The sequence below is a fragment of the Eriocheir sinensis genome, chromosome 12 (genome assembly GCF_024679095.1).
Source record: "Eriocheir sinensis breed Jianghai 21 chromosome 12, ASM2467909v1, whole genome shotgun sequence".
NCBI classification, from domain to species: domain Eukaryota; kingdom Metazoa; phylum Arthropoda; class Malacostraca; order Decapoda; family Varunidae; genus Eriocheir; species Eriocheir sinensis.
Window position 1 is genome coordinate 6,106,246 of NC_066520.1, and position 10,412 is coordinate 6,116,657.

General features: G+C 38.4%; 1 protein-coding gene across 1 annotated transcript in view; it reads right to left on the bottom strand.

Moving 5' to 3' along the window:
* The window catches only part of LOC126997248 (uncharacterized), a 30,631-nt gene extending 20,610 nt beyond the window's left edge, over positions 1-10,021 (bottom strand). Inside the window, exons 1-4 of the mRNA XM_050858245.1 lie at positions 9,920-10,021; positions 8,981-9,127; positions 7,655-8,070; positions 5,260-5,442 (exon numbers count right to left, since the gene is read on the bottom strand). Coding sequence (XP_050714202.1) covers positions 5,260-5,442; positions 7,655-8,070; positions 8,981-9,127; positions 9,920-9,998 — 825 coding nt within the window. The 5' untranslated portion in view covers positions 9,999-10,021. The remainder of the gene's footprint in view (positions 1-5,259; positions 5,443-7,654; positions 8,071-8,980; positions 9,128-9,919) is intronic.
* Positions 10,022-10,412: the final 391 nt, after the last annotated feature.

Below are 10,412 nucleotides of genomic sequence, written 5' to 3' on the forward strand. Positions count from 1 at the left end.
GATTTTACATTAATCAGAAGACTCCAAACGTCGCATTTATACTCTAGTTGATATTAAGTTGAAGGAAGTGACGGTCGAGCTTATTTTTGAAGGAGTCAATCGTGTTACACTGGACCACTGATGATGGGAGCTTATTCCATTCTCGCACTACAACGTTGGTGAAGAAAAATTTTGTGCAGTCTGAATTTACTTGTCTACATCTGAGTTTTACGCCATTGTTCCTCGTGCGCAAAGTGTCATCGATCATAAACAATGCTGATCTGTCTACATTCGTGAAACCATTAAGTATTTTAAAACATTCGATCAGTTTTCCTCGGAGGCGACGTTTCTCCAGAGAGAACATGTTAAGGGTAGAAAGCCTTTCTTCGTAGGATTTGTTGCGCAAGGAAGGGATAATTTTCGTTGCCCGACGCTGAACACCTTCTAATTTAGCAATATCCTTTGCATGGTGGGGAGACCAAAACTGTACCGCATATTCCAAGTGGGGTCTGACTAAACTGTTGTAGAGCGGGAGTATTACATCTTTATTCTTAAATAAAAAGTTTCTTTTAATGAAGCCCAACATTCTGTTCGCTTTATTTGCTGCATCGATGCATTGCTGTGAGAATTTGAGGTTTGACGCGATTTTGACCCCCAAGTCCTGACGCATTGAACGCTTTTGAGTTTAACGCCGCGCATTTCGTAATCAAACTTCTTATTCCTCGTTCCAACTTGAAGGACCTGGCACTTGTCTACGTTAAAGGGCATCTCCCATCTATCCGACCAAGCTGAAATTTTGTGCAAATCCTCTTGGAGGCCTTGCCAGTGAGAACCGAGTTACCAATCTTTGTGTCGTCTGCAAATTTACTAATGCGGTTATTGAGTCCAACATCCACGTCGTTGATGTAAATAATGAAGAGCACTGGGCCAAGAACCGAGCCCTGAGGGACGCCACTAGTGACCGGCGCCCACTCTGAGTTAAATCCGTCAATCACTACTCTTTGTTTGTTGCTCAACCAATTCGCGTCAATACCTATTTGCTTTAATTTGTAAAGTAATTTATGATGCGGGACTTTATCAAACGCTTTCTGGAAATCAAGATAGACTACGTCCAGTGATTTGGTTACGTCATAAACAGTGAAGAGGTCGTTATAAAAGGTTAATAGATTTGATAGGCAGGATCTTTTGTTTCGGAAGCCATGTTGTGAGTCCCCAATCAATGAGTGGCAAGGTAACTCACAGTTTCGTCTCTAATTATGCCCTCAAGTAGCTTACCTACAACCGAAGTTAGACTAATGGAACTGTAATTACCTGGTACTTTTTTGTCTCCTTTCTTAAAAATCGGTGTCACGTTAGCCTTTTTCCAATCTGAAGGGACAATGCCTTGTCGCAAGGACATATTGAATACGGTTGTGAGGGAGGAGAGTATTTCGCTCTTTGTTTCTTTCAGCAGAGTTGGATATACTTTATCAGGTCCATGACTTTTATTTGTTTTAAGTGATTTGAGGGCTTTAAGGACTTCATCAGGTTTTATTTCAAAGTTAGACAATGCATGCTCAGGATTTACATTAGTACTAACTGGTGTTGGTGGTGGTGACGGGAGGACTGTTATTATTAAACACCGAGGAAAAGTAATTATTTAATAGGTTTGCAACGTGTTGGCTGTCAGTCACTAGAGATAGGGTAGGAAGGGAGGGAAAGAGAGAAAGAGAGAATGAGAAAGAGCAGGAAAGAGAAGAAATAAAGATAAAAATATATTGGGAAAATAGAAAAAAGAAAATAAAAATGAGAGGGACAGAGGAGGAAGAAGAGAGAAAAGAGAGAGAATGAGAAAAGAGGAAAGAAAGAGAAGAAATAAGAGAAAAATAGATTGGAAAAATAGAGAAAAATAAAGAAAATAAAAATGAAAATAAAAATGTTGGTAAAATGATTGATGTTTAAGTTTGTTTATGTATTTATTTGTTTGTTTGTTTGTGTAATGTTAGATTCGTTAGATGTATTTATTTATAGTCAATCATTCATACATTTTTTCTATCAATCTATCTATCTGTCTATCTACTCATTCGATCATTTACTCACTTATTTATTGGGCGATTCATGTCTCTATCTCTTTATTTTTAGCTATCTGTATCTATCTATCTTTATCTGGTATTCATTTTTGTTTAAACTATCTTATTTTTGTTATTTTCTGTCTATCTATTATATCTATCTATCTGTCTATCTATCTATCTATCTGTCTATCTATCTCTGTTCATCTCGATATCTTGTAATATCTTTTCTTTTTATCTATCCTTATCTTTATCTGGTGCTCATTTTGTGTATAGATTCTTATTTTTTTGTTATTTTCTGTCTATCTATCTATCTATCTATCTGTCTTTCTATCTATCTATCTCTGTTCATTTCATATCTTCCTATAAATCCGTCAATCTGGTAATATTTTTCTTTATCTTTTTATCTCTTTGTATCTATCTATCTGGTATTCATTTTTGTGTATAGTATCTTATTTTTTTGTTGTTTTCTTTCTATCTAATATATTCATCTATCTATCTATCTTTCTGTCTGTCTACCTGCCCTACGAAGGGAAAAAACGAAGAAAAAAAAATCAAAATCTTGTAATATTTTTTTCTTTGTATCTATCTTTATCTGGTATTCATTTTTGTGTATAGTATATTATTTTTTTTTGTTTTGTCTATCTCTTATATTCATCTATCTATCTTTCTTTCTGTCTGTCTGTCTGTTTACCTGCCCTTCAAGCCTCCCCTTCAAGGCCGCTGTCACAGGTAAGTTCTTGGAAGGGAAAGCGAATCACGGTATACCTGTTGAACCTTACCTGTGATGTTGCCATGGTTGTCCTCCTCATCTTGCTCCTCTTTTTTTACTGTTTTTTTTTATTTTCTCGTTTTATTTTATTTTTCTTGTTTCTGTTTTTTCTTCTTGTTTTTTTCTTTATTTTTTTCTTCGTGCCTTTCGCTGGAATTATTTTTTTTTTCTCTTTCTTTTTTCTCTTTTTTATTTTTCTTAGTTATTTTTATCATCATCATCATCTATCTTTTACTTGTGTTATGTTTTCTTCTTTTCCCTCTTCTTCCTTTCCTCTCTTCTCCTCTTCCTCTTCTACTTTAGATAAGCGAGAAAATAGACCAATCAAACACACACACACACACACATACACACACACAGGAGGGACACACACACAACGCATCAGGGTGGAAACATACAATCAATCGGACACACACACACACACACACACACACACACACACACACACACACAGGGAACTCCATGACCGAAGCGATCGTCCGTGTTTCCGCGTTATATTCAAACTATGTATCTGCGTCATACATCCGGTTTGCGTAACAGAGTATGTGTATTGCGTCGTGCATGAATTTTTGTGGTGTTTGGATGGAGGATGTGTGTGTGTGTGGTATACTTTCAATGTGTGTTTTGCGTTTGTCTATCTATCTATTTGTCCTTCTGACTGTCATTTTTTTTTTTCCTCTTAGTCCATTTCCTCTTCCTCCTCTCGTTTTCATTTTCCTCCAATTCCTCTTACATTTTTTTCCTATTTTTCCTATTGTCTTCTTTATCTACTTTGTCCTCTCACTCTTCCCATATTTTATCCTGGCATCCTTTCCTTCTTTTTTATTTTTATTCCTCTCCTCTCCTTCACACTTCGCTTCTTCATCGTTCTCTGTAACCTTTCCCATTTTTCCTACATTTTCATTCCTACATTTTATTCCTCTTCTCAAATTTTTTCCTTTTTTCTCATTACATATTCCCTTTTTCTCTTCCCTCTTCTATTCTTCCTTATTTTCCATTTTTGCTATTCATGTTTCCTCCTATTTACTCCTTTTTCTTTATTACTTTCTTTCCAATCTTTATTTTTCCCTTCTCATCTCATATTCCTTTTTTTCTCTACTCTCTTCTATTTTTCTATCTTTCATATTATTATTATTATTATTATTATTTCCACTCTATATATTATACTATTTATTTCCCCTATAATATCCCAAGAGTAGACAAACAGGGAGGTAAACAAACACATAGATTCCTTACAAAACACGTTTACTTATTCATAAAAGTATAAAAATAATGCATTGCTGAAATTTGAGGTTTGACGGAAACACTTGTCAAATTCCACGTATACAAATTCTTAAACCACGTACAGAAATTTTAACACTAACAAATTCACATCCACATACAAAATTTTAAACATACGAGTAAAAGTAGTCTTTGGCACATATATTTTGGCACTGTGAAAGATTTGACACCAGTTTGGCACTTGAGATTTGTGACATTATCAGACATTTTTTGAGTTAGGCAGAATTTTTGAAGCAAAGACTTTTAAACATTTTAGATATTTTTCGCATTGATTTGGCAAGAATTTTTGACACTAAAAGACATTTGTAACACCGATTTGGCTGACACTTTTGGCAGACATTTGGTACATAGTATTATATTATGAGTTGTTTGTAGTTAAAAAATAATGTGTCTTTGCTTATTGATATTTCATGTATGAGTGATTTTTATGACTTGCAAACACACACACATTTAAGGCAATAGGTAATAAATGTGATAATAATAATAGTAATTTATAAAAAAACTATATAAAATAGATAAATAAAAAGCTGCTCTAACGAACGAACGAACGAATAAACGGAATAAACGGATTAAACGAAGTGAAATCAACAGAAAAAAAAGAAAAAAAAGGAAAAATATGGACATGAGCGAAACGGAGAAGAGAAATAATGAAACAGAAAGACAGAAAACAATCATATTTTTTTCTTTTCACTCATTTCCTTTAATTTTCACAAACCGACTCAGGAGTGAACGATCAAGATATTCTAGGAAGGAACTAAGATAAGAAAAAAAGAAAAAAAGAAATTATACCCTTCTATATCCTTCCCTAAAAAGTCCTATACACAAGAGGTTGATTTACAATAGGTTCCGATCTTATGGGGTGGGAATGAAGGGAGAGTTCTGAGCAGCTGGGAAGAAAGGGGTTGGATTCTTCTAGGTTGGGAAGAAGGTGTTTCGATTCCACTGGATGGTATCGAAGTGGGTGCATTCTAAGTGGCTGGGAAGGAAGAGGTTGGCTGTTAAGGGTTCAAATCTCATGGGTTGGCTTCTAAGAGGTTTAGAATGCTCAAATCGCCTCTCAAAGAACTCGTTATCAGCTTCCTCATCAGCGTAGGATCGAACACTTCAGCATCGGGATTGAGGGCGCGTAGAGGATGAGATAAAGTTTACATCAGTGTCGCCAATGTGTGATTGAGTTACCTGTGGGTCGCTCCTCCTCTCTTTCTCCTCCTTTTCCTTCTCCAGCGTGTTCGTGTTTCCGTCGTTGTGTGAGTCAGGTCGTTCTCGAGGTCTCCGTTTCGCGGTTTTCCCGTTTCGCCAGCTTGTTTCGCAGCCATGAGACGATCCAGCGTTTGGTGAGGTGTGTTTCAGTTTCGTGGAAGGCTGTAAAGGAAAGAAAAGAAGGTTGAGTTGAGTTATGAGGTTGGGAGTGAAACTTTCAATTATTGGTTTTCGTGTGGGCGCGTTTCAGTTTCGAAGGCCGTAGAGGAAAGGTTGAGTTCCACGTTTCAGCTAAAGGAAAAGGGTAAATTTTCCTCTACGTGACCAGACAAGAACTGATCAGGTTTATATTTTTCTGATTGAGGATTGATTTTAACAGAATAACATTGGCTTGGTATAATGAACAAGTAAAGTAAATCCAGAATATCAAAGAAACAGAAAATTAAGAGAAAAAAGCAAGACAATTAAAGAAAATCGAAGTGTTGACTTGGTATATTAGTAACTGCTTTCCTCGAATGCAAAAATAAAGAACAAGCTGAATTTAGTCAACAACGAAGACTGAAATTAACAAAGCAAAGCATCTGATCAGAGTAAGGAAAACAGAGTATCAGAATAGCAATATCAATATCAAGGACAAAATCAAAAGAAAACAGATATTAAAAACAAAAGCAAGAAAACAAGTAAAGGAAATCAAAGGAAAAAAATAAAAAAAAGAAGGAAAGGACGGTCAGGAATAATGGTAAATAAAGTAAACAAATAAAAAAAGGAGACGAAGTAAATAAAGAGAAAAGTAAAAAAGGAAAGGATGGTCAAAGATTATGGAAAGAGGAAAATAAAAAAAAGACAATATGGAGGAGAAAAATTGAATTGAGAGAGAACAAAGTAAATAAAGACAATAATTGAATTGCTTATAACTGATCAGAATGAGGAATAGAAGGCAACAAAACAACACGTGGCATTACCTAAGTTTGACGAGGAAGAACGAAAAACAAAAGGATGGTCAAGAGGACAATATAAATAAGAGGAAATGTGAATTACTTACAGTCAGAAAGGAATAGAAGGCAACGTGGCTTTACCCAAGTTTGACAGGACATAAGGAGACTACAAGGGCAAAACGACTAAAAACAAAACAAGTAACTTACCTGTAGAAGAAGATTAGTAACACACAGACGACACATCAGCAGCAAAGCACTCCATCAGTCAATTAATAAAGGGAAGCAGCAAATTAAACAAACAAATAAAACAGGTTAAATCTTTATTATTTGGAAGCAGCTGATGACAAGTTCAGTTAGGTTGGGTTACGCCTTTATGAAGCAGCACATTGGGGCGGAACTACAGCATTGGTTATAAGCATGTCAGGTTATAACATAAGTATTGGAGTATTTAATGTTGGTTTGGGATTGTATAAGGTAAGTAAGGTTGTTTTGTTAGGTGGTAAAACGTTTTGGAACAGGTGTATTGAGGTAACAGTTGGTTTGTTAGGTGGTAAAACGTTGTGGAATAAGTTTGGGTTATCACTTAGTTAATATAGAAAGGGTTATAGCATATGTTAAAGCATTTTGTATTAGGGTTGTATTAGGTTATAAGTATGTTTGTTGTTGTTGTTCTAATTATTGGGTATATTAATGTTAGTATAATTAGTTGTTTGGTATTGTGTATTGAGGTAAGTCAGGTTTGGTTGTTAGGTGGTAAAACGTTCTGGAATAGGTTATATGTTTAGAGTTGGTTAGGTGTTAAAGCATTTTGTATAGGTTTCTTGAGGTATAGCAGTTAGCATGTTATATTAGGTATAGGTTCCTCATATCAGAGGCAGCGTTAGACCACACATTGGTAAGGATCACACACACATGGACAGAGGCACACAGCAATGGCAGGAAGGAAGCACATGGCCACGAAAAAATGCATGGCGAACAAGTAAAAATGTACAAAAAAGTACAAAGCCACAGAAAGCTAAAAAGAAATGGACAAATTAAACAAAAGAGGACTGACAAAAGCTTAAAAAATGAAGACAACCCCCAAACAAAAAGAACTGAGACCGGAAGTTAAAGAAGACAGTTTAAAAGAAAAAAACATGAACAAACCTCCCCCCAACCCACCCACCCCACCATACTAAAACAAGGGCAAGAACTGAGACAGCTAAACAGACTACATTTCCCGCCGGCGCGTCTGAGGCAACTACCGCTGCTCCAGGTCGTGCAAGCAGGATGCCAGGCGATAGGTGAAAGCCACAGACAAAGCAATCACACTGTAGTAAAGCGCTTCAGACCAGTTATCCAACACCTCCTGAATCAAGCCGGCGCCCGTGAAGACAACCAACACAAACACGTAACCTTTGCCGACATCACAGATAAACCGACGCATCTCAAGCCCTCACCTGCTCTTTCACTAGCTCGAGGTCGTCCTCAGTAGCGGGGCTGACCTCAGTAGTATACCCTCCGTCAGTTTCGTCGACCTCCGTGGAGTTGTACGGCCCAACCAGAGTCGAGACCACGCTGAAATAAACCGAGCCGTCCTCTGCCTTCCTCTCCTCAATGGTCCTGTTCACCACCATGGGCACGCCGCCGTATTTGACCACTTCCAGGGATGAGTTGGTGTAGGTCACGTTGTACTTCTTGGCTCGGAACACAGGGATGAAGGAGTTGAAGCCAAACAGATCGCCAAAGCCAAGGAGGCCTCGTGCGCTCTCCCTGTTGGACGAGTCACTTTCCCCGCCGTGGCTGGCTCCTCCCTCGCTGCTGTCTCCTTCGTTCGTTCCCTGGGTCTCGTCACGTCTGCCCAGGCCGAAGATTCCTGTGGGAGAAGGGAGGCCAGTTAGAATTGGATGAGAAAGAAAACCAGCGAGGAAATGACCAGGGAATGAAGTGGATGACACTGAAGAGATCGAGTCACAAGAGTTGGCTGCAATGGGTTTAGTCTTGCTGCAGAACTATAAAAAAAAACAGCAAAGAAGTCTCCAAGAAGCCAGTCAGGGGAGAATGAGGAATGAGAAAGGTAGTTGAGGAAGTTGAAGAGGAAAAAGAATAAGAAAAGAAAGACATAAGTAAAGAGCGGACGAAGGACAAGCAGCGTGACTCATGCAATGCCGCCAAGGACACAAAACTCAGCCACACGCGATGTCCTAGAAGTTTCGTCACGCTTCCTTCCGCGTGATCAAGAACCGTGACAGAAATATCTCCAGCGGAACACCGGACATCCCAATCCCCTTGACCTCCCTCAGACCACCCATGCATTCCAGAGTTGTTTTGAAGCAGAAATGTTTTACCGAGAATAAGAAAAGTTGTGGAGGTAAATTGTAGCCTTGAGCGAAGATAAACGAGAAACTTTGGTGTGTTTCCGTATGTAGTGTATCAACTTGAAGATAAACGAGAAACTTTGGTGTGTTGCATGACAAGTGTTTCCGTATGTAGTGTATCGCGTATTGTGGGTTAGAGGAAAGGAGCGCACACAACTTAAAAATGAAAGAATGCGTAAGTGGTCGAGAAGGAACAGGAAAAGAAAGACAAATTAAGGAGAAAAAAAAAAATGAACAGGGAAAAAGTAGAGTCGAAAATCATCAATTATCAGGAAAAAGAAAAACGGAAAGAAACCAAATTAATTAAAATGGAAGTGGTCGAGAAAGAAGAGGTAAGAGACAAATTATCAGGAAAAGAAAAAAAAAAAAAAAAGGTAGAACAAATAAAACCCCAAACACAATACTCACTGTTAAAGAAGTTCCTCAGGCTGCCGAAATCGCGAAGGCCAGGAATGTAAGCATACACGCCGTCTCCAGTACGGATACCACCTTCACTTCCTTCACTTCCTTCACTTTTAGTCCCGCGCCCCACCACCTCAGCGTCTCCCTCCGCGCCTGTGGGAAGCGAGAGGTTAGGGAGGAACAGAAGGGAGATTGGTGAGGGAAGGGGGAACGGTTTTGGGAGGGAGAAGGGATTACTGGAGAGAAGTTGGGTATGGCAAGCGGCGATACAGGAAGGAAGAAGGGAAGGGAGATTAGGGAGAGGGAGGAACAGAAGGGAAATTGGTAAGAGGGAAGGGGGAACGGTTATGGGAGTTGGGTATGGCAAGCGGAGATACAGTAAGGGAGGATGGAGGGAAGGGACTCTCCAAGGGAAGGGAGATTAGGAAAGGAGGAACAGAAGGAGTTTACAGAGAAGATAGAATAGAATGGAGGATTATTATGGGGAGTAAGGATGTTGAGGAGATAAGAGATTCTGTACTGTTAGATGGAGAGATGTGAGAAATATATGCTGAGATAGATACAAAACGGAGAAAGGAAAACAGGAAATCCAGGAAAACAAAGCAGGGGAAAAAATATGGTAGAATAAAATGTTTGGAAAAGAAAACATAAGGATAACATTGAGAAAGGAAGGAAAACAAGGAACTAGAAGTAAATAAAACGAAATATAGTAGAGAAAAAGAGGAAGGAAAAACTGAATATCAAGGAAAACAAAAGAAAAACAGAAATTAAAGGACAGAAATAGAAGAGAAAAACAAGTAAAAAAATTAAAGGAAAGAAAATAGAAAGAGAAAAACAAAAGGTAAAAAAAACAAAGAAAAACAACAAGAGTAAAGAGAAAAATAGAGAAAAACAATAGTAGAGAAAAACAAAAATAAAGAAAAAGGAAAAAAACAAGTTACTTACGAGCTGGAGCCGGACCTGGACCAGCAAGGACAGCGGTGGCGGCGAGGAGCCCCATGAGGAGAACACTGACAAACTGCATCTTGCTTACTTGAGTGACTTGTTTAATTTTCTGCTTACTTTCTTCCACTCCTCTCTCTCCCTCGTGCTAAAACTTCAGTAGGACAAGGGCGTACAGAGGACCTTTCAGTAGCTTCTCCACTTGGGGACTGATGATTCTTCGGTCAGTTCGCCTCCTTTTATACCCGAAGGTCCAAAGAGTTGCCAGATGTTCTTTAAGCCTTCCCTGAGTCACTTCTGTATTAATCCCTCCCGCCTCTGCCTCCCTCCCTCCCTCTCTCTCTCTCTAGTCAGTTTCCGGTTGCGTTTGTCTCTCTCTATCTCTCTCTTTCTCTCTCTAAATTTGGTGTTTTGGGTTGAAGTGATCCAATGTGTGTGTTTGTGTGTGTGTTCGTTTGTTTAATTGGTCAGGTGTTAATTAGATCTCACCTGTATA